This window comes from Protopterus annectens, chromosome 7.part0 (assembly GCF_019279795.1).
Source record: "Protopterus annectens isolate FY-2018-M chromosome 7.part0, PAN1.0, whole genome shotgun sequence".
Lineage (NCBI taxonomy): Eukaryota > Metazoa > Chordata > Ceratodontiformes > Protopteridae > Protopterus > Protopterus annectens.
This window is the reverse complement of record NC_056739.1, coordinates 626,090,290-626,112,730: the sequence shown is the minus strand read 5'-3', so window position 1 is coordinate 626,112,730 and position 22,441 is coordinate 626,090,290. Positions and strand designations below refer to the sequence as shown.

The following is a 22,441-nucleotide window of genomic DNA, read 5'->3' as shown; positions in this document are numbered from 1 at the left end:
AATGAGGTCTTGATGTGCCAGATGTTAAGTACATATCTGATTAATTGTCTATCATTTGTCCAAGTTTCACTTTGACAGTCAGTGAGCCACTCTGTTTTACATCCAAGGGAATCCTATTCTGTAAAAGAGCCTGTACTTGGTATGTGCAAAGTTTAAAAGATTCTGCGTTTAGCATTGATTTCAATCAAAATGTAGAAGGTGGTCAAGTCTTAAAAACTTAAATAAAACTGGAAGACCTCTTGGAATTCCAGATACCAGGTATAAATTACTTTCACTGTATCACATGTTCTTGAAAAAAACAATGTTTCAAATGTGTTTTATGTCTTGCATTTAGTGTTACTACAGCATCTGACTTCATGAGAAGCTTTTCACGCTCGCTTAGTTAAACTTTCATCTGAGCTCTTCATAAGAAAGACTCATCTTTGTTTGTTAGTTGAGGATTGCATAGCTAGTTTTCCAGAGATACAAGGAAGGGGGAGGGAGACTGTGAGTGCAAGAGACTGTTAAGAGAAAAGCTGAGGATTTATGGCATCTACATTCAAGAGAAGAAATGTCAAACAGTAGTTGGCAGAGGGCTACTAGACCGAACAGAAAATTGTGTGTATTGGTTAAGTTTGAATATTGCTATGCATGATTAGACTAGAGATGCAGACACAGAGCCACTTTTTTGTATAAGAAACATTACTGAGGACTGATATTCTCTTGGTGACCCGTTGATTGTGTATCTCATTAGCTGCAACTCTGATTGTTTTAGAAATTTTAAAGTTGTGTTGACTAAGGCAATTTCTCATAATTTTAAAAGGTGTTACCTTCAACAGGATGGTGTTTAGTTGATAGAATTTTGGAGGTGAAGTTATTTGCAAGAAAATTTGAACTTTAAGATGTTCTTGTTTCACTGTTGTAGTCATTACATATGGGTAATCTGCTGGCAGGTTGCCCTCAGTCGGTCTGATTAACAGTCTTGGGTCCTGCGTCGGATGCTGTCCCTTCTTCCATGACGTCAGGGCTATAAAACATGCAGCCGATGTCATTACATCAATCTTTTTTGCTGTGCGGTGCATGAAGCAGAAGCAGTTCGCAAGTGCAGGTTGGCCTACTCCTGAAATTTTCGTTTCTGAGTTTCAGAACCGAAATCTTCAACTTAAACTAAGTAACCCGTTGGGTAAACTTTTTCTTGCTCCTTACCGATGTCAGTAAAAGTTAGTAATTGCATTACTTGTGGAAAGCAAATACCTGAAAGATTTTCATTCGTACTGTATTACTTGCCTAGGCCCTGACCATGATGTTACTTGCTGTCGGTTTTTGTTTTATTTAATCAGTGCACTATCCGTGGACTGTACATTTTTGCCTCTAAATATTTTGGTTCTCTGTTTAATTATCCAGACATGTCTGTTAGCCATCCGACTACCGGAATTCTGAAAAAACGCTAAGATAGACGGAGACAGGCCACCGAGGTCCAAAACTGCAGACTATACTTCTAAGCCAGTCACCAGTTCGCTGGTACTCAGTGAGGTGCTTTTGCAGCCCCTGATACCTGCTATTTCTGATACGCAGGCCTCTAGTGAGACCCATTGGAGTCTGGTATGCCGCGAGATGCTTCACCTTTGGAACCCGTGGATGTCTACCTTGGATGGGTCCAGAGCCACTGTGCAGGGCACCGGCTTCTGAGGGTGTTTTCAGGCCTACAGACTTGCATATTAAATCGACACCGCCTTCATTACTAAGGCGTAAATCTCAATCCATGTCTAAAATACCTATGCCCAGGCCACACGTTCAGGCCCCCTATGCCTAAAAAACAAATGATAAAAATGGCTGAAGATCTAATTACTCAAATCAGGGGTAGTCAAATCCCCCCCCCCCCCCCCCCCAAGAGGCCTATGGCTGAACTTTTATTATGAATCTTCTGATCAGGATTCTGTTTCTTCAGATTTTTCTAATGACCTGGATTTGTCCTTTCCTACTTATGAGGATTCTGATGCAGAGGACTCTATTCCCTCTGCTTCCCCTCCTGAGGGTTTTCCTTTTGGGGAAACTTTACATACTTTGAGGGAGCATTTCCACTGGGAAAGCCAGGAATTTTCTGGTTCAAAAAAGAGGCTTAGGGATTTCCTGCTTCTACCTCAGTATAGGCCTTTGGCTATACCTCCTGTACTAGACATTGTTGATTTTTTTTCTCTGAATCCAGTTTGGCCCCTGATTCTTTGCCTCTGGCTCCTAGTAAACCTGACTGATACTACAGGGTTCCTGAGTCCCACAAGTTTCTTTTCAAAAATCCTGTTGCAGATCCAGAAATAATTTCTCAGGGGCCCAAGGGCATTAAGGCTTCTACTGCTAAAAATCATACACCTTTTAATAGAGACTACAGGGTGCTGGGTAGATGGGGTAAAAAGGTTTATACTTCTGCGACTTTGGCAATCAGAGCATTGAACTGCCAATTTTATATGTTAACATATCAACAGCATATTATTGGTCTGCTTAAACAGAAAATTATGTTGATTTTGGATTGTGTGGAAAATCAAGATTTACAGGATTTAAGGCATTCTGTTGAACAAGTTGGAAAACATACTTAGAAATGTGGTTTTGATTCGTTAGAGGCCTCCTGCAGTGCTGCTGTTATTGGGTCTGTGCTTAGAAGGCATGCTTGGCTTAAGGCGCAATCCTTGCCTGATCATGTTATATCTAAATTGTTGGATGATCCTTTAAATCAGGATAGTCTGTTTGGCAATAAGGTTGAAGAAGTTCTAAAAAAGATGGAAGATAAAGCTAAATCTATGCAAACTGTTATAGATTTAGAAGTGCAACCGCCAGGTTTTAGTAGGCATTGGCCTACTAAGAATTGGTCCTTTCAACCCCTTCCAGATCCTCTCAAGCCAAACCCCACAACATCAAAAAGCCCAGGTTTCAGTCTGAGGACTCTCAGAACTAAGCAGTGTGGGGGGGGGGGGCCTCCACTTCCAAATCTGGAAATACAAGACACCCTCCTATAGTAAGCAGTCTCAATGACTTCCTTTTAAAATTACCAAGCACTTATCTTGTTCCCGTCCCTTTGGGGGGAAAGATTGGTCTTCATGCAAAGAACTGGGAACTCATAACCCAGGACAAATGGGTTTTAAATATACTGTCCCAGGGATTTAGATTTCATTTCCACATGTTGCCAACACCAAACAGGTGGCCAGACCTGCCCACTGAATCATTGAGCAGAGGCTCAAAAACATGTACTTTCTCTCTCAAGCATGGGGGGCTATTCAACTGGTGCCAGAAGAGGAAAAGGGACAAGTTTCTATTCAAGGCTTTTTCTGGTACCCCAAAAAAACAAATCATGGTGTCCAGTCTGGGACCTGTCTATTCTGAATAACTTTATGGAGATTCCAAAATTAAAGATGCTGACTCTTCACCATTTACTTCCTCTGCGAAGGCAAAGCCGCCTGGTTGGCAACTCTAGAATTATAAGAAGCATACCTACATATCCCAATCGGGGAATCTTGCAGAAGATACCTACGATTCAAAGCAGGCTACTTGCATTATTAGTTCTCTGAACTATCCTTTGCTTGTCTGCTGTGCCCAGGGTATGCACAAAGTGCTTAGCTCCAGTTATTGCATTTTGCAGGTAAAGAAATATTCAAATATATCCATACCTGGATGATTGTCTAATTCGGGCAGAAAACTAGGGCATACTTCTAAATCATCCGGCATTTGTGAAAAGGGTTCTAACTTGTCTAGGGTGCACCATAAATGAAAAATCACAACTGGTATCCTGTCAGCAGATTACATTCCAGGATGGAAGCTTGAATACAACTGCCCAGATGGCTTCTCTCATGCCAGAGAAGCAAATTCATCTGTTCAAACAAGTGGCCACAAAACCCCTTCTATCTGCAAGACAAATACTGCAAGCCTTGGGGTTCATGGCCAACTGCATTCTTCTAATTCCATATGCAAGACTGCATGTGAGGAAACTACAGTGGTATCTAAAAAAAAGTCTATTGAGTTAACTTTGTCACAGCTTGGAAACCAATTCCTGTCGTACCTTGCCTACGTGTGGAGTTCCTATGGTGGGCAGAAGCCTGCCACCAAAACAAGGGATTACCATTCAAACTACCCCTTGCCGCTCTAACTACAGATGCATCAGACTATGCATGGGGGGGGGCTCAATTGCAGGGAAGTGCATTCAGGGCAAATGGAACCCAAATCAAATGCACCTACATATCAGTCTAAAAGAAATGTTAGCAGTACAGAATGCTGTGACAGCCTTCAAGGACTACATTCTTCCAGGACAGCTAATGGTTAAGATGGACAGCACCATGGTTATGTGGTACATAAACCAGCAGGGGGGTTACACATTCCTACCCCCTCTGCAGACTAGCCATGGCATTGTGGAACACCGCCTTGAGCTACCAAGTGCATCTACAAGCTCAATTCCTATTGAATACAGTGGCAGACTAAGCAGAAATTTTATGGACCCACACAAGTGGAAACTGGAACCACGGATTTTCAGTATGTTGACAAGCAAATGGGGGAGCCCAGACATAGATCTATTTGCCTCCCCCCAAAACTACCAGTTTGACATGTTTTGCACAAGGACTCCCCACAAACAAACCTGGAAAGTGGATGCGTTGTCTTTCAGCTGGAAAAACCTAAGTCAAACAGGACAAACCAAGTATGATTTTGATTGCTCCAGACTGGCCGCGCCAACACCGGTTTCCCCTTCTGCTCAGTGTCTCGCAAATATCTCCATGGCACCTGCCTCAGACCCCCTCCCTGTTGTCTCAGCAGGAGAACCAAATTCTGCACCCTCAGCTTCCAACATTAAACCTTGCAGCCTGGTTAATCACTTAAACGTATCCCTCAACAAACCTGTGATGGATGTCATCTTGGAGGCGAGGAGACCTAGTGCTAGAAAATCTTATGCTGACATGGAAAAGATTCTGGGCCTGGAACCAATCTTTAGGAATGAGCACAGCAGCGCATAATTTACCTCTGATTTTGCAATACTTCACAGAGATGCTCCACAAGGGCCTGTCTTTTTCTTCTGTTAAAATCCATGCCTCGGCTATTTCGGCTCATAACACAAACCCACCCCTCTTATCTCTTCCTCTGCTCAAGCAGCATCTCAGAGGTGCAAAAAACTTGATCACCCAGGAGGAGCTCCTACCGCTGCCTGGGACCTTAACTTTGTTTTGGAGAAACTCGCTCTCCTTTCAAGCCAGCTGCTGCTACAGCCTTAAAATTTATTTCTTGGATAATGGCCTTCCTTTTAGCAGTCACTTCAGCTTGAAGGATATCTGAATTACAGGCCCTTATGGCAGTGGAGCCTTTCATCTTTCATGCAGACGGGGCATCTCTCAGGACCAATCCAACCCTCATGCCCAAGGTTGTTTCCAGTGTGGCTGTTAATCAGTCCATTCATTTGCCAACCTCCTTTCCCAATCCAAAGAACAAAGGGGAAATAATTCTGCATTCCTTGGATCTGAACAGACAACTAAGATTCTACTTGGACAGGATTAAATCTCTAAGAAAATCTGAACAATTGCTGGTAGCATTTGCTTCAGGGCCAGAGGGAAAGTTCATTTCAAAACAAACCATTTCAAAATGGATAAACCATTGCATTCATTTCTGCTATAAGCACCATGGAAAACCTATCCCCAGGGGATCAAATCTTACTCCACCAGGGCTGCATCTTTCTGCAGCCTTTCTCAGAGGTGTCCCTACCAGAGATATCCTAGAAGCTGCTACCTGGAGTTCTGTACATGCTTTCACCAAGCATGGTCATTTACCAATTTTCTCTAAATCCAGAGCTGGCTTTGCAACTGCTGTCTTGCAGGGCTTTATAGCTGGCCCTAATGCTGTATAATCTCCTCCTCCTTAACCATAGCTTTGGGAATCTACCCAAATGTAATGACTGCAACAGTGAGACACTAAGAACATAGTACAGTTGTGTACACTTACCATAAATATAGATATAGATGTTGGAGTGTGTTCACTGTTGCAGTCCTGGTTACCCTCCCTCCAGCCCCCTAGTTTTTCTGACTATATACCTCTACTTTCCTTTACTATGCTTTAAAAGCCTTTTTGGTGTATTTGCTTTTGGTTGGAGGTATACTTCTGTGTCTGTGTTTATTTGCTCCTGATTAGGGGGGCACCTGACATCTGGGGCAAGAACGTCTGCTGCATGTTTTATACTCCTGACAACCTGACGTCATGGAAGAAGGGACAGCATCCGACGCAGGACCTATGACTTTCTTAATCAGGCCGATTTTTAGGGCAACCTGCCAGCAGATTACTCAAATGTAATGACTGCAACAGTGAATACACTTCTAACAACTACATTTATGGTAAGTGTACACAACTGTACATTCTCGCTGTCGCTCTCTTGCTTGCCATCTGTCACTCGCTGTCTCGCTCTCTCGATCACGGTCTCGCTCTCTCTCGCTGTCGCGCGCTGTCTCTCTCGCTGTCGCGCGCTGTCTCTCTCGCTGTCGCGCGCTGTCTCTCTCGCTGTCGCGCGCTGTCTCTCTCGCTGTCGCGCGCTGTCTCTCTCGCTGTCGCGCGCTGTCTCTCGCTGTCGCCCATTGTCTCTCTCGCTGTCGCTGTCTCTCGGGCTGTCGCTGTCTCTCGCTGTCGCCATTGTCTCTCTGCTGTCGCTGTCGCTGTCTCTCGCTGTCGGCTGGCGGTCTCTCGCTGTCGCTCTCTCTCTCGCTGTCGCGCGCGCTGTCTCTCTCGCTGTCGCTCTCTCTCGCTGTCGCTCTCTCTCGCTGTCGCTGTCTCTCGCTGTCGCTGTCGCTGTCTCTCTCGCTCTCGCTGTCTCTGGGCGCTGTCTCAGGCTGGCGCCTCTTTCACTCAGGCACTCGCTGTCTCACAGCTGTCTCGCTGTCTCAGCCACTGCACTCGTTGTCTCGCTCTCTAGCGCGCGCTCTCGCTGTCGCCCTCACTGTCTCTCGCGCTGTCTGGGCCCTTCCTATCTAGTTTCACGTCTTAATTTGAGATTTATTCACAGTGTGGGACATCACTGTTTCTGTGGTAGGTTGGCTGTGGTATTGTCTAGAAAATTTTAGTTTTTTAGCAAACTTTGCCATAGGGGAGTAATAATATGTAGTTGAGATTAATGTAGGACACTTTTAAATAGCTATTGCATGAATGAATGACTTTAATCTTCTTTCCTTCTACAGGAAATGTTGTTCTGGATAATCTGCAGATCAAAGAAAATGCGCTTGTGAGTAGTTTATTTTGTTTACCAGTGTTTCTTTGAAAGTTGCTGATTTCAGAGGCTGTCTTTAACCAAGTTTAATGTTAAGGGTGGATATTAAACCTCATTTGTTGGGCTTGACGTAAAATTTGCCTTACAATATTTTAAGCTTCTGGTGGTAGTGTCTTTAGACCTCCAAAGTAAATTTGTTTCATAGTTTAAGTGGATCCCATGCTCAAACCATCTTGTTGCTGCCGCTTTAACATTCTAAATGGAAAGCCCTGCAACCTCTGCTGCGTATATTTTGAGGTTGGTCAGTCTGCAGGCATGGAAACCAAAGAAAATTTTAAGGACTCATTGAGATAGATGTGATATGTTGTGAAGCAAGTAAAATAACCCCCCCTACAAAACACTTTACTGTATTTAATAAAAAAAAAAAATTAAGCGATTACATCTCTTGAACACACCGAGACTTCATCTTACCAAAAGTTGCATCATTGAAACTGCTGAAGTAGTAAAATCTAACTACATGCTTAAATACAAATTAATATTTTAACCCCTTACTTTTTAATTAAGCTACAAAATCTTCTCTCAAGCTCTGGGGGTAACAAGCATTTAATTTAACCTGTCAGGAATATTCTTGTGACAAAGGGAGGTACTGCCAGCACAGCTTGTATGGAATTTTGTAAATTATTTGTAAATATGATTCATAGAAGATGCTTGTGTTACAAATGTTTTAGAACTGCATGTCATGTGTATATATCAAACTACTGGTACAGAAGTGCGTGTTGAAAAGGTTTTTGCAAAGTGCTTGAAATGTATCCACAGTGTACCGTACTGGAAAATAACAGAAATGTACATGCACTATTGTAACTGTTTAGATGTATGTGTTAACACTGGAAACTGGAATACAGGAGGTTCAGTAAAGTAAAATAGCTGAAATTAAATTACCTTATGGCTACGCAGTAAAAATATTTTTCAGTTTCAATGCAGCAAGGAGACACAAACTAGGGAGCTTTCTGTATTGTCTTGGAAGTATTTTATGACTTTCACCATCTTTCTAAGATCTGAGGAGAAGCCCTTTCTTTATTTTCACAGGTAGATGCTAAATTCTGCCTGTTGCCATCGGTGGTTTTCGCCCTGGGAACTAGGAGTCATTCAAGGCACATCTGCTTTGCTCCAAGTAAATTTCTAGGTTATAGCCATTATTAGGAATATATCAAAACTTAGTGTAGATATTTTTCTTTTATTTATTGGAGACTATCCTGCAATGTTTTAAGTATTTTGTGTGATTTTTGAACTCTCTCACTGTGATTATATACAGAGTATTTTCTTCTTTTAATATTCATTATTAAATATATTTAAACCTTTCATGGTGGCTGATGTGTCTAGAGATGTTGAAGTTCTGATAGTACTTGCATCTTTATTTGGTGGCATGTGGGCCACTCCTAATAGCCTTGGTCTTGGTTGAACTACCATTTGTATTAATAGTAAAGTAACACTACACAGTTAAGATTGGATGCCCTTTAAGGGCCATAAAGTACCTGATAAGGAGCTGGTTGGTGGCAGTGATGACATTGTAGTTGGGGAAAGGGGGCATAATTAACATGTGCCAGCCTTTCCCGTGTGTGGTAGCTACTGGGGCAGAGATATGAAGCACTGGTTGGCCAGAGAGGATGCTGCATTTCTTGGCTTACCACTCAGCTGAGATCTCAACTTTACAACTGTGCCAGGGGGGAGTCTTATTGGGGAAATCTGGACAAATGGGGAGAAACCAGCCATTGACTGGTCTGTGTGTGCTCTTAAGGGAAATTGCACTTGATGCAGAGAGCTGCATCTGGAAATACTGTATGTACCTTGTCATCCTGTCAGTGTACATCCCCCACTATTACCAGTGGTGAGGATTGAGGCTCCATGATTATTTATTATTATTATTTTTATTTATTAATGTTTATTTTAACTGTGGAGCTTTTCTCCCCGGGCCTCCGCTGAAAATGGACCTATGTCCAGTCAAACACTCCCAGTCAACAAATATAAGTAAATTTGATTACTGATCCAGTGGTGGGTTGTCACAGTTTCAACCACCCCAATTCATCCTCAACATTGAACATTCTCAGCATTTTTAATATTGTACAATACTAACAACTTAAAGGCAACCTTACAGTTAATCATTTTTAAAGTTCCTTCCCAAGGCATTATTTTCATCTCATGCCTGTACTGCCTGTTTGCATTTATTTATTCTTTTTGTGTAATTTTCTTACATTACAACCCATGTAGAAAGTCATACATGAAACTCAAAAAAAAAAAAAAAAAAAAAAATAGACCATAAATTTGGACTTGGAAGTAAAACCTGCATTGATCCTAGTACGGTATTTAGTTATTTCATTGGCATCCGTGTACAGAAAATCACACACATTGTAGTTCAAACATTTCACCATGCCCCTTTTATGACACTTTTGGCATATTAAATTTTGCTTAGAAATGTTTGATACTCTTCCCCTTTTGTGTAAATAATGAATGGTCACCTACTACCTTAATCTCAACTTCCACTAAAAATCTTCCAATTATTAATAGCATTTGTAATACTATAGCATCAGTGTTATTTTGAAATTACATGGATGTTCTAAAGTCCCTTTCATTGTGTTTAATGTCTGTCCTTTTATTTCTAAGTAAACTTATTTCAGTGAAAATATCGGGCACTAATTTCTCTGGATACTCTGACCAATTTATTACAGAAACCTACTCTCCAAAAAAAAAAAAAAAAAAACTTGGTGTCTCACTGTTAAATTAATAATTCACATAAGTTGCCCTTTGACAACGTTTTCTTTTGTCTTTCTAGGGTGCATACTTTTATAATGAAAATATGCATTGTTATGCATTTCTTTTTTTATATTCCATCTCCCATTAACAAACTCAACGTATTACTCAAATAATTTAGATTTCAATAATTCCAATCTCAACTTCCATCCCTTCAGCATTGGTTATAACTATATAAAGCGATCTAATATCCAAAGTCACAAACAAATCCTTTTCAGAAATTTCTTTCATCTTATATTAAAGATGCTTTTTTATTAACATGTACTAAAACTGATTAATTTCTGAAGATGTTAATCAAAACTAGGCATACTTTCTGGCTTACTGTTAGTGTTGGAAGCAATTGGCATAACAGAGGGTTGTCTAAATCCTTATGAATATTTGGCAAGCCAAAAATTCTGCTTACGTTAGCATTATTAATTCTCAGATATTTCTTGGTGGATTCAATTTTCCTACACTATAAAGCAGATGTTCATTGTGTTTCACTGTTGCAGTCATCACTGTAGGGTTCTTCCTGCCGGCAGGCAGCCCTCGGTCGGGCAGAGTCCCGAAGTCTGGGTCTGGCGTAGGCTGTGTACTCACCCTCCCTGACGTCAGTGCGCCAGGGGTACAAAGCTCCCAGCCGACGCCATGTTCTCCAGTCTTTCTTGCCACGCGGTGGAAGCAGTTCGCAAGTGCCGGTCGGCAGACTCCTGTTATTTTTGGTGCTTCATACCGAAGACATTCTTCTTTTCAAAGCCAAGTAGCCCGTTGGGGAAACTTTTTTTTTTCTTGCTCTAGACCGATGTCAGAAAGTTAATAATTGTATTTCATGTGGGAAGCAAATACCTCATAAGGATTTTCACTCTTGATGTATTCTTTGTCTAGGCCCTGACCACGACGTAGCTAGTTGTCGGTTTTGTGCTAGATTTAATAAACGTACTATTAAACGGAGGTGCGATTTTGCCTTTCATTACTTTGGGAGGCGATTTAATTATAACGTCGGACACGCTTCAGACTACCGAAGTTCATAAAAGGTGCAAGGATAAGGATAGGCCTCCGAGGTCCAAATCAGGCAGTTTACTATCAGAGCCAGCTGCCGGTTCAGCCGTAGTCAGTGAGGCGCTTTTGCAGCCCCTCTCAGCCATTACAGAACCGCTTGCCGATGGGACTCCCACGAGGAGCCAACTAGGCCTTTGGATATTCCAGGTGCAGGACCTTCGGATAATGCTCCCTCGGATAGGTCCGGAGCCGCTGTGCAGGTACCGGCTTCCGAGGGGGTTTTCAGGCCTACGCAGCTTCAGGTAAAGGCAAACACGAAGACTCCTAAAACAAAGACTCAAGCCCAGGCCTCCTCTGATCCGGGACCTAAATCTCAAAAACAAATGCTTAAAATGGCGGATGACTTGCTAACTATGATTAGGGGTTCCCATCCCCCTCCAGACAAAAGGCCAAGACAAGAATTGGATTATGAATCCTCTGATCAGGTATCTATCTCTTCAGTGTCTTCCTCTGAATAGGATTATACTTTTCCTCCTTCAGAGGATTCTGATGCTGAGGAATCTATTCCTTCAGCTCCTCCTGATGATTACTCTCTTGGGGAAACTTTACATGACATGAGGGAACATTTTTCACTGGGAAGGACAGGAGTACTCTGAATCTAAGAGAAGGCTTAGGGATTTCTTTCTTCCCCAACACCAGACCCCTGGCTATTACTCCTATTTTGGATATTGTGGATGATGTCTTTTCTGAGTCTAATTTAACCCCTGACTCCTTTCCTCCGGCCCCTGCTAAGCCTGATGGATATTGGAGTCCCTGACTCTCACCAGTTTCTATTTAAAAATCCTACTGCTGATCCAGAAACCATTTCTCAGGGTCCTAAGGGTGTTAAGGCTGCCACTGCTAAGAACCCTATTCCGTCGGATAAGGATTCCAGAGCTTTGGAGAGATGGGGCAAAAAAGTGTACACTTCTGCTACTTTATTAGGCCTTTGAATTGTCAATTTCATATGTTGAAAAATCAGTAATACCTTTTGAGTGTTATGAAACAAAAAATGTGTACCATTTCTGCATGTGCAGACGAGGAATTACAAGATTTGATGCATGCTACTGAGCAGGTGGGGAAACCTACCTTACACTGTGGTTTTGATGCTTTGGAAGCCTCCTGCAGGGCAGCAGCACGGTCATTAGAAGGCATGCTTGGTTAAAAGAACAAAATTTTGCCTGATCAAGTAAAAGCAAAATTACTGGATGCTCCTGTTCAACATAATGTTTTGTTTGGGTCTAAGGCTGAAGAGGTTATAAAGAAAATGGAGGATAAGGCAAAATCCATGCAAACGGTTAAGGATTTCTTACAAGTTTAGCCTCCTAGATTTAGCAGAAATTGACCAGCTAAAAATTGGTCCTTTCCCAGCTTGGACAGGCCTCAGAGGGGTAGATATAGGCACCCCAGAGGGAGGGCCCAAGCACAGACCTCTTATAGACCTAGACAGTGGAGTGCTTCCACCCCCAGGGGTGGAGAAGATAGGTCTCAACCTTATAGGAAATAGGCTCACTGACTCCCCCTGCATGGCTCCAGGAACCTCTCTCCTGGAAGCTCCTTTGGGAGGAAAACTTTCTCTTTTTCACCGAAATTGGACTTGCATAACCCAAGACAAGTGGGTTCTGGATGTAGTTTTAAGAGGTTACAAATTCCACTTTCACACTTACCAAAACCAAACGGATGGCCAGACCTACCAAAAACTCAATGGGTGGAGGCATTAAAACAGGTGAGGTCCCTCATGGCTATGAGGGCCATAGAAATGGTTCCAAATTCAGAGACGGGACAAGAGTTTTATTCAAGACTCTTTCTAGTTACCAGAAAGCAAAATACTTGGGAGACCCATCCTGGATCTGTCAGTCTTAAATACTTTCCTGGAGATACCAAAGTTCAAGATGCTTACTCTGCAGCAGCTCTTGCCAATGTTGAGCAAAAATGCATGGATGGTGACATTGGACTTAAAGGAGGCTTACCTACACATTCCTATCAGACAGGAGTGCAGAAGATACCTCCGGTTCAAGGCAGGCTCGAAACATTACCAATTCTCTGCACTGCCCTTTGGCTTGTCTGCTGCGCCCAGGGTCTTTACCAAGTGCCTGGCACCAGTAGTAGCTTACTGCAGACTCAAGGGAATTCAAATTTACCCTTATCTGGACGACTGCCTTATTCAAGCAGACAGCAAGGACACCTTACTCCAGCACCTGGAATTTGTTCAGAATCTAATAAAGTACCTGGGATTCACTGTGAAAGTAAAAAAAGTCAAATTTGGTACCCACTCAACAGATAACTTTCCTGGGTGCTCTTTTAAACACTACAACCCAGATGGCATTCCTGACACCAGAAAAACTACAGCTGGCTTCAACTTTCAAAAGCGTGGCATTAATGTCTCCGCTAACTGCAAGGAAATTCCTGCAGGCTTTGGGTTGCATGGCTTCCTGCATCGTACTCGTACCATATGCAAGACTGCATATGAGGAAGATAAACTTAAAAGCGTATGGTCCCAGCATTGTCACAGTCTGGAAACGGTGATTGCTGTCTTGCATGCCTGCAAAAGGAATTTCATTGGCAGGCCATGGCATGTCTTCAAAACAAAGGGAAAGCTTTCAGTCTACCACGTGAAAACCACGGACGCCTCTGATTATGCATGGGGAGCCCATTTGCAGGGGAAAGGCCTGCAAGGTTTTTGGACAGAGGATCAGAAGCATCTTCATATCAATTTGAGAGATGTTAGCTGTGCAGAATGCCCTCTTGGCTTTCAGGGATCTTTTACAGCTAGGGCAGCTACTGATACGGACAGACAACGCAGTTCTGTGGTACATAAACCAGCAAAGGGGTTCACACTCCTACCCCCTTTGCAGACTAGTCATGACTCTATGGAACACAGCACTAGCTTGCAAAGTGGATCTACAAGCTCTATTCCTGCCAGGGAAACAAAACACTCTGGCAGACAGCCTGAGCAGGAACCTGTCAGACCCCCACAAGTGGATGCTAGACACCCAAATATTCAAGATGATTACAGAAGCCTGGGGCTGACCGGACATAGATCTATTTGCATCTCCCCACAACTACCAGTTACAAACTTTTTGCACAAGGATATATCACAAGCTAGCATGGAAAGTGGATGCTCTCTCATTTAGTTGGAGGAACCTCTCGGTGTATGCCTTCCCACCACTACCTCTTCTACCAAGGGTGTTTTTAAAAATAAAACGGGACAAACCAAAGCTGATCTTACTAGCCCCAAATTAGCCTCGACAATTTTGGTACTCAACACTGATAAATCTATCCTAGGAACCTCCTTGGATTCTACCTCAGATTCCAAATTTTTTGTCTCAACATCAGGGCCAGGTCCTGCACTCATGTCAAAACTCTAAGTCTGTTCAGGGTCTATAATTAATCCTACCCTTTCCAAACAGGTTATGGATGTCATCTTAGAAGCCAGAAGGCCTAGCACTCGGAAATGTTATGCAGGTAAACGGAAGAGATTTTGCACCTGGATGCATGCTCAGGAATCTGATCCTCATATTCCAAATATTCCATTGATTTTAGATTACCTAACATATGTTGCATAAGGGTTTATCTTTTTCTACCATAAAAATACATGCCTCAGCTATCTTTGCACATTATAATACAGATCCTCCAATTTTTTCACATCCACTTCTGAAACCATCTCAGGAGCAAAGAATTTAAGGCCCCCTAGGACTCCACCCATTCCTGCCTGGGACCTCAATTATGTCCTGGAAAAACTTACTCTGCCCCCTTTTGAGCCTGCTGCCACATCTGATATAAAGTATTTATCATGGAAGACTGTTATCCTACTGGCTTTAACTTCAGCCAGGAGAGTCTCTTGAGTTACAAGCGCTCATGGCTGTGGAACCTTACATTATTTTTCATCAAGACAGGGTTTCTTTGAGGACTAACCCTACTTTCATGCCTAAAGTGGTTTCTAAAGTGGCTTTAAACCAAACTGTTCACCTGCCAACTTTTTTCCCTAATCCCACAAAATAAGGGGGAGAGGATCTTGCGTTCTTTGGACGTACACAGGCAGCTTCGCTTTTACTTGGACAGAACCAAGGATATCAGGAAAACAGAACTGTTTATTTCTTATGCAGCAAATTCCAAAGGCAAAGCTATTTCAAAACAGACCATTTCTAAATGGATTGCTCATGGAATCAGATTTTGTTACTCATCATGGAAAGCAAATCCCTGGAAAAATGAGGACTCTCTCTACCAGAGCTGCTGCTACTTCAGCTGCCTTTCTCAGGGGAGTCCCTACCAAAGATATTTTGGAAGCTGCAACTTGAGTTCAGTGCATACTTTCTCTAAGCACTATAATCTTCCTCTTTATTCTAAGTCTAGGGCAGGCTTTGTTTCTGCAGTCTTGCAAGGCCTTCTAGCCTCCCCTTCTACTCTATAACCACCACCCTTTATCTCTTCTTTGGGATTCAACCCTACAGTTTTGACTGCAACAGTGAAACACGAGCATAGTACAGTTGTGTACACTTACCATAAATGTAGATGTTAGAGTGTCTTCACTGTTGCAGTCTGGGTTACCCACCCTCCTGTCCCCTCTTATACTTTTATTGGTGTGGTTCCCTGCTTCACCCTTCTGAGGTGTATTTGCTACAGGATATGGGGTTTGTTGTATGTTACATTTTTGTTTTACTTTTTGCCTTTACTTTTGGCACCTGACATCTGGGGCAAAAAAACTGGAGAACATGGCGTCGGCTGGGAGCTTTGTACCCCTGGCGCACTGACGTCGGAGGGGGAGTACACAGCTGACACCGGATCCAGACTTTGGGATTCTGGCCGACTGAGGGCTGCCTGCCGGCAGGAAGAACCCTACAGTGATGACTGCAACAGTGAAGACACTCTAACATCTACATTTATGGTAAGTGTACACAACTGTACTTTACTCAACCAGCTAGTCTATGAATAAGTAGGCTTTAACCTCCAATTAAGTCACTTTCTTGTTGAAGTTAGTGTCAAGATAATTCTAACCCATCTTACTACCAAAGCATTGCCTTTATCAGGCTTAATTAAAATATCTTCATTATTAAAATGTTAAGTCTCTGTTTTAGCAAAATTGTAGTACTTCTAACAAGGCTTTTTATCAAGTAATTCTGTGATTTGCAGTTCAGACAGTCAAAACATTTACAAGTCTTTTTTTTCAGGAGTGGATTGAAAATATCTTAAAATACATTCATTAAACTGTAAAATTTTAAAGTGTCATCATCATAGGAGTATTTGATAGTGTCATTTTAAGTACTCCTGTGATGAAGATACTTTTACAGTTCAATAAAGATGATCTTGTTTCACTGTTGCAGTCATTACATTTGGGTAATCTGCTGGCAGGTTGCCCTCAGTCGGCCTGATTAACAAAGTCTTGGGTCCTGCGTTGGTTGCTGTCTCCTCTTCCATGACGTCAGGGGTATAAAACCTGCAGTAGACTACATTTTATTCAGTCTTTCTTGCCACGTGGTGCCTGAAGCAAAAGCAGTTGGCTGACTCCTGAAATTTTCACATTAGAGTTTCAGAACCTAAGTCTTCAACTAAAGCCAAGTACCCCCCATTGGGGAAACTTTTTCTTGTTCTTTACTGATGTCAGTAAAGTTTAATTGCATTACTTGTGGGAAGCAAATACCTCATAAGGATTTTCATTTGTACTCTCTTCTTTGCCTAGGCCCAGATCAGTAACGTGCCTTGCTGTCGGTTTTGTGCTAGATTTAACCAACACACTATTAAGAGTCTGTATATTTTTTCTTCAAAATATTTCGGATCCAGATTTAATTACCCTGAAATGTCATCTGTTAGCAATCCGACTACCGGAGTTCACATAAAATGCAAAGAAAGACCGACAGTCAAGGTCCAAAACTGACTACTAAGCTTCTCTTAAGCCAGTTGCTGGTACTCAGTGAGGCGCTTTCGCAGCCCCCCTGATACCCGCTACTTTTGAGTCGCAGGCCTCTACTGAGACCCATGCAGAGTCTGGTATGCCGCAAAATTCTCAGAGTATTGAACCTGCGGATGTCTCTCCCTTGGATGGGTCTGGAGCCGCTGAGCAGGCACCAGCTTCTGAGGGTGTTTTCAGGCCTCAACATTTTTATATAAAACCGCCAGCTTCAAAAACAAGATCTAAAACATCTAAGTCTAACAGACTGACTCATGAGTTACGTGCTTAGGCCCCTATGCCTAAAAAACAGATTATCAAAATGGCTGAGGACTTAATTACCTTGATCATCAGGGGTTCCCAACCCCTCCCCTTCTAAGAGGCCTAGGCAAGACATTGATTATGAATCTTCAGATCAGGTTTCTATTTCTTCTGATTCCTCTTCTGATCAGGAATTTTCTTATACCACCCTATGAGGATTCAGATGCAGAAGAATCCATCCCATCTGCATCTCCTCCTGAGGATTATTCTTTTGGAGAAACCTTGCATACTTTAAGGGAACATTTTCATTGGGAGAGTCTGGATTTCTCTGAATCAAAAAAGAGGCTTGGGGATTTCCTCCTTCAGCATAGGACTTTGGCTATACCGCCTGTATTAGACATTGTTGATGTGTTTTCGGAATCTAGCATGGCTCCTGATTCCCTACCTCCGGCTCCTAGTAAGCCAGACAGATATTACAGGGTTCCTGACTCGCACAAATTTCTATTCAAAAGTCCTGCTGCTGATCCTGAAACTATCTCACAGGGTCCCAAGGGTGTAAAGGCCTCAACAGCCAAAAATCCTACCCCCTCTGATAGAGATTTCAGGGCGCTGGATAGATGGGGAAAGAAGTCTGCAACCTTGGCAATTAGGGCCTTAAACTGATAGTTTCATATGCTTAAATATCAACAGCATGTTATGGGCTTATTGAAACAGAAAATGATAATTTCTGATTTGTGTGGAAAATAAAGAATTACAGGAATTATTACATGCAGCAGAACAGGTTGGAAAGCATACTTTGCAATATGGTTTTGATTCCTTGGAGGCCTCTTGCAGGGCTGCAGTTACTGGATCTGTGAAGGCATGCGTGGCTCAAGGAGCAAAATCTGCCTGATTATGTTAAAGCTAAATTGTTGGATGCCCCTTTACAGCATGATACTCTGTTTGGTAATAAGGCAGAAGAGGTTTTAAAGAAAATGGAAGACCAAGCTAAATCTGTGCAAACTGTAAAAGATTTCTTTCAAGTGCAGCCACCCAGATTCAGTAGGCACTGGCCTATTAAAAATTGGTTCTTTCCTGTGTCCATCAGAGCCTCACAAGGCAAATCCAGGCACTCCAAAGGCTCTAGATACCAATCACAGGGTTCTTACAGTTGAAGCAGTGGGGTGCCACCACCTCCAAATCTGGAGGAAACAAAGCACAACCCTACAGTAAGCAGTCTCAATGACTTCCCTCTGCCATCACCAAGCACTTATCGTTTGGCAGCCCCTTGGGGGGGGAAATTAGCACTTCATGCTCAAAATTTGCAGTTTATTACCCAGGACAAGTGGGTATGAAACATAGTATCCCAGGGATACATATTTCATTTCCATACTTTGTCAATTCCAAATGGTTGGCCAGATCCACCACAAAATCAACGTGCAGAGGCTCGGAAACGAGTTACGTCCCTCATGGATATGGGGGCTATTCAACCAGTACCAGAACAGGAAAAAGGACACAGGTTTTATTAGACTGTTTCTGGTACCCAGAAAAGACCATGCCTGGCGTCCAATACTGGACTTATCGACTTTTGAACACGTTCCTGGACATTCCAAAATTCAAAATGCTGACTTTACAATGGCTACTGCCTAGGCTGGGCAAGAACACTTGGTTAGTGACCCTAGACTTAAGAGGCATACCTGCATATCCCAATTAGGGGATCGTGCAGAAGATACCTCCACTTCAAGGCCGGTTTTATGCATTACCAATTCTCTGCACTGCCCTTTGGCTTATGTACTACACCCAGGGTCTTTACAAAGTGCCTGGCACCAATAATTGCGTTTTGCAGACAAAGAAGCGTACAAATATATCCTTGGACGACTGTCCCATTCAAGCAGAGAACAAGGACATTCGTCTTCAACATCTGGCGTAAAGGCTTCTAACATGCCTAGGTTACACGAACGAAAAGAAATCACAACTGGTACCCTCTCAAAAAAATTACATTCCTGGGTGCAAGCTTGAATACAACTGCCCAGATGGCTTTGCCAGACAAACAAAGGCAACTGACTATATACTTCAAACAGATGGCAACAAAAATCCAGTTATCTACAAGACAAATTCTGCAGGCTTTGGGGTTCATGGCATCCTGCAGTCTACCTAAAATGTTTATGGAGTCGACATTGTCAGTCTGAAAACAATGATTCCTCCCATTCCCTGCCTACAACAGGAGTTTCTTTGGTGGGCAAAGACATGTCATCAAAACAAGGGACTGTCATTCACTCTACCCCCTGCTACCCACACCTTAACTACAGACGCATCAGACTATGCTTGGAGGGCATACCTGGCGGGGAGATGTATTCAGGGCATATGTAGTCCAAAACAAATGCCTCTGCATATCAACCAGAAAGATGCTAGCTGTTTAGAATGACCTGACAGCCTTCAAGGACTTACTTCATCCAGGACAACTACTGATAAAGATGGGCAACACCACAGTTGTGGTACATCAACAAGCAGGGGGGTACACATTCCTATCCCCTTTGCAGACTAGCCATGGCATTATGGGACACAGCCTTGACTTACCAAGTACATCTTCAAGCTCAATTCCTGCCAGGAAAATGAAATACTCTGGCAGACAACCTAAGCAGAAATCTTATGGACCCGCACTAGTGGAAACTGGATTTACATGTCTTCAGCATGGTAACACAGAAATGGGGGAGCCCAGACATAGATCTATTTGCCTCGTCCCAAAATTATCAACTGGACAAATTCTGCACAATGACTTATCACAGACAAGCATGGAAAGTGGATGCCCTAGCCTTCAGTTGGAAAAACCTATCAGTTTACGCCTTTCCTCCTCCTCCTCTGCCTCTTCTCTTCAAGGTCTTACTAAAGGTCAGACAGGAATAACCAAAAATAATCGTAATTGCTCCGGACTGGCCTCGCCAGCACTGATACCCAATTCTAAGGAATGTCTCAACTCCCTCCTTGGTATTTGCCTCCAATACCTCTACTGTCTCTGCAGAACAATCAAATTCTGCACACTCTGCTCCAAACTCTTAACCTGGCAGCATGGCCATGTAATTATTCAAACAACACCTCTCAGTAAATCTGTTATGGATGTCATTTTGGAAGCCAGAAGGCCTAGTACTAGAAAATCTTATGCTGATAAATGGAAGAGATTCTGTGCTTGAAACCAAGTACAAGAGAATTTACAATACTTGACTGAGATGTGTGACAAGGGCTTATTCTTTTCTATAAACATCCATGCCTCTGCCATCTTGGCTCATTACAACACGGAGCATCCTATCTTCTCTCATCCTCTGCTAAAACAGCATCTTAGAGGGGCCAAAAAATTGAAGGCCTCCCAGAAGATCTCCAACTCCTGCATAGGACCTCAAATTTGTGCTGGAAAAACTCACCCTGCCTCCTTTTGAACCAGCAGCTACTGCGGATATAAAGTTATCTTGGAAAACAGCTTTCCTTTTGGCAATCACTTCAGCAAGAAGGGTTTCAGAGCTACAGGCTCCCATGGCTGTGGAGCCTTTTATTACATTTTACCCGGACAGAGTGACCCTCAGAACCAATCCTTCCTTTATGCTTAAGGTGGTATCCAGTGTGGCTCTTAACCAAACTGTTCACCTGCCATCTTTTTACCCAAATCTGCAGAACAAGGGGGAGTGGATTCTGCTTTCTTTGGACGTACAGACAACTAATATTCTACTTAAACAGGACCAAATCTCTAAATGTCTGAGCGAATACTGGTGGCATTTGCTTCAGGATCAGAGGGGAAGGCTATATCAAAGCAGACCATTTCTAAGTGGATAAGCCACTGCATTCATTTCTGCTACTTGCATCATGGTAAACCTGTACCCAAGGGAATCGGGTCACGTTCCACCAGAGCTGCCTCTACCTCAGCAGCCTTACTCAGAGGAGTTCCAACAAAAGACATTCTAGAAGCTGCTACTTGGAGCTCTGTTCATACCTTCATAAAGCATTTTCATTTACTTCTCTTCAAATCCAGGGCCGGCTTTGCCACTGCAGTTCTGCAGAGCCTTATAGCCGCTCCTAATGTTTAGTTTTATCCTCCCATCCATAGCTTTGGGATTCTACCCAAATGTAATGACTGCAACAGTGAAACGTGAACATAGTACAGTTGTGTACACTTACCGTAAATGTAGATGTTACTGTATTCACTGTTGCAGTCTGGGTTGGGGGGCACCTGACATCTGGGGCAAGAAAAACTGAATAAAATGACGTCTGCTGCATGTTTTATACACCTGACGTCATGGAAGAGGAGAAGGCAACCGACTCGGGACCCAAGACATTGTTGTTCAGGCCGACTGAGGGCAACCTGCCAGCAAATTACCCAAATGTAATGACTGCAACAGTGAATAAACTCAACATCTACATTTGTGGTAAGTGTACACAACTGTACTTTTTCAATCCACCCCTGAAATAGAAAGTTGGATATATTTTTGACTATCTGAATTGCAAATCATAGAATTGTTTGATTTAAAAAGCTGTGCTACAAGTACTACAATTTGTATAAAACTGAGAGAGAGACTTTACAGTTGAATAATGAAGATAAGATTTTAATTGTAAAGGCTGATGAAGGCAATGCTTTGGCAGTTAGACGTGTTTATGATAGAATGTTAGCATTATTATCTGACACTAACTTCTAAAGAAGGTGGGTTATTCGGAGGTTAAAGCCTACTTGTTCATAGACTCACTGGTTGAGGAATGGTTTTTGTAGTGGTAAGCAACCTTTAATCCACCAGGAAATAACTGAGAATGGATAATCCTAAGGTAAGCTGAAATTTCGGCTTGCCAAAAATCCGTAAGGATTTTGACAGCCCTCTGGCCAATTGCTTCCAGCACTAACAGTAAGACAAAGTATGCCTAGTTTTCTTTATCAACATCTTCAGAAAATAGTCCATTTAGGTAGTACACATTAAAGATGACTTTGATTTTATTAATAAGGTTAAAGGAGTTTTTCATGAAATTGATTTGTTAGTGACTTTGGTTATTAGATCGCTTTATACGGTTATACCCAATGTTGAAGGGATGGAAGTGGAGATTGTTAATGGAGTTCTTAGATATAATTTTGAGTTACAATTATTTTGAATTTAAAAAAAACTTCTGTTAAACAAATAGTGTTGCTATGGGGGGCAGTGATGGCCCCCAGCTATGCCAGTATCTCATGCATGGGTGGGAAATTCAGTACTGTACAAAGTAGTTTTGCAACTAATGTGATTAGCATTTTATTGACTCTTTTTTTTTTGAGTGGAGGGAACCATCCTAAAAAG

General features: G+C 42.4%; 1 protein-coding gene across 1 annotated transcript in view; it reads left to right on the top strand.

Annotated features, from left to right (window-relative positions):
• VPS13C (vacuolar protein sorting 13 homolog C) overlaps nucleotides 1-22,441 on the top strand; it is a 6,956,796-nt gene that overhangs the window by 117,986 nt on the left and 6,816,369 nt on the right. Inside the window, exon 2 of the mRNA XM_044076309.1 lies at nucleotides 7,164-7,207. Within this exon, the coding sequence (XP_043932244.1) occupies nucleotides 7,164-7,207 (44 nt within the window). The remainder of the gene's footprint in view (nucleotides 1-7,163; nucleotides 7,208-22,441) is intronic.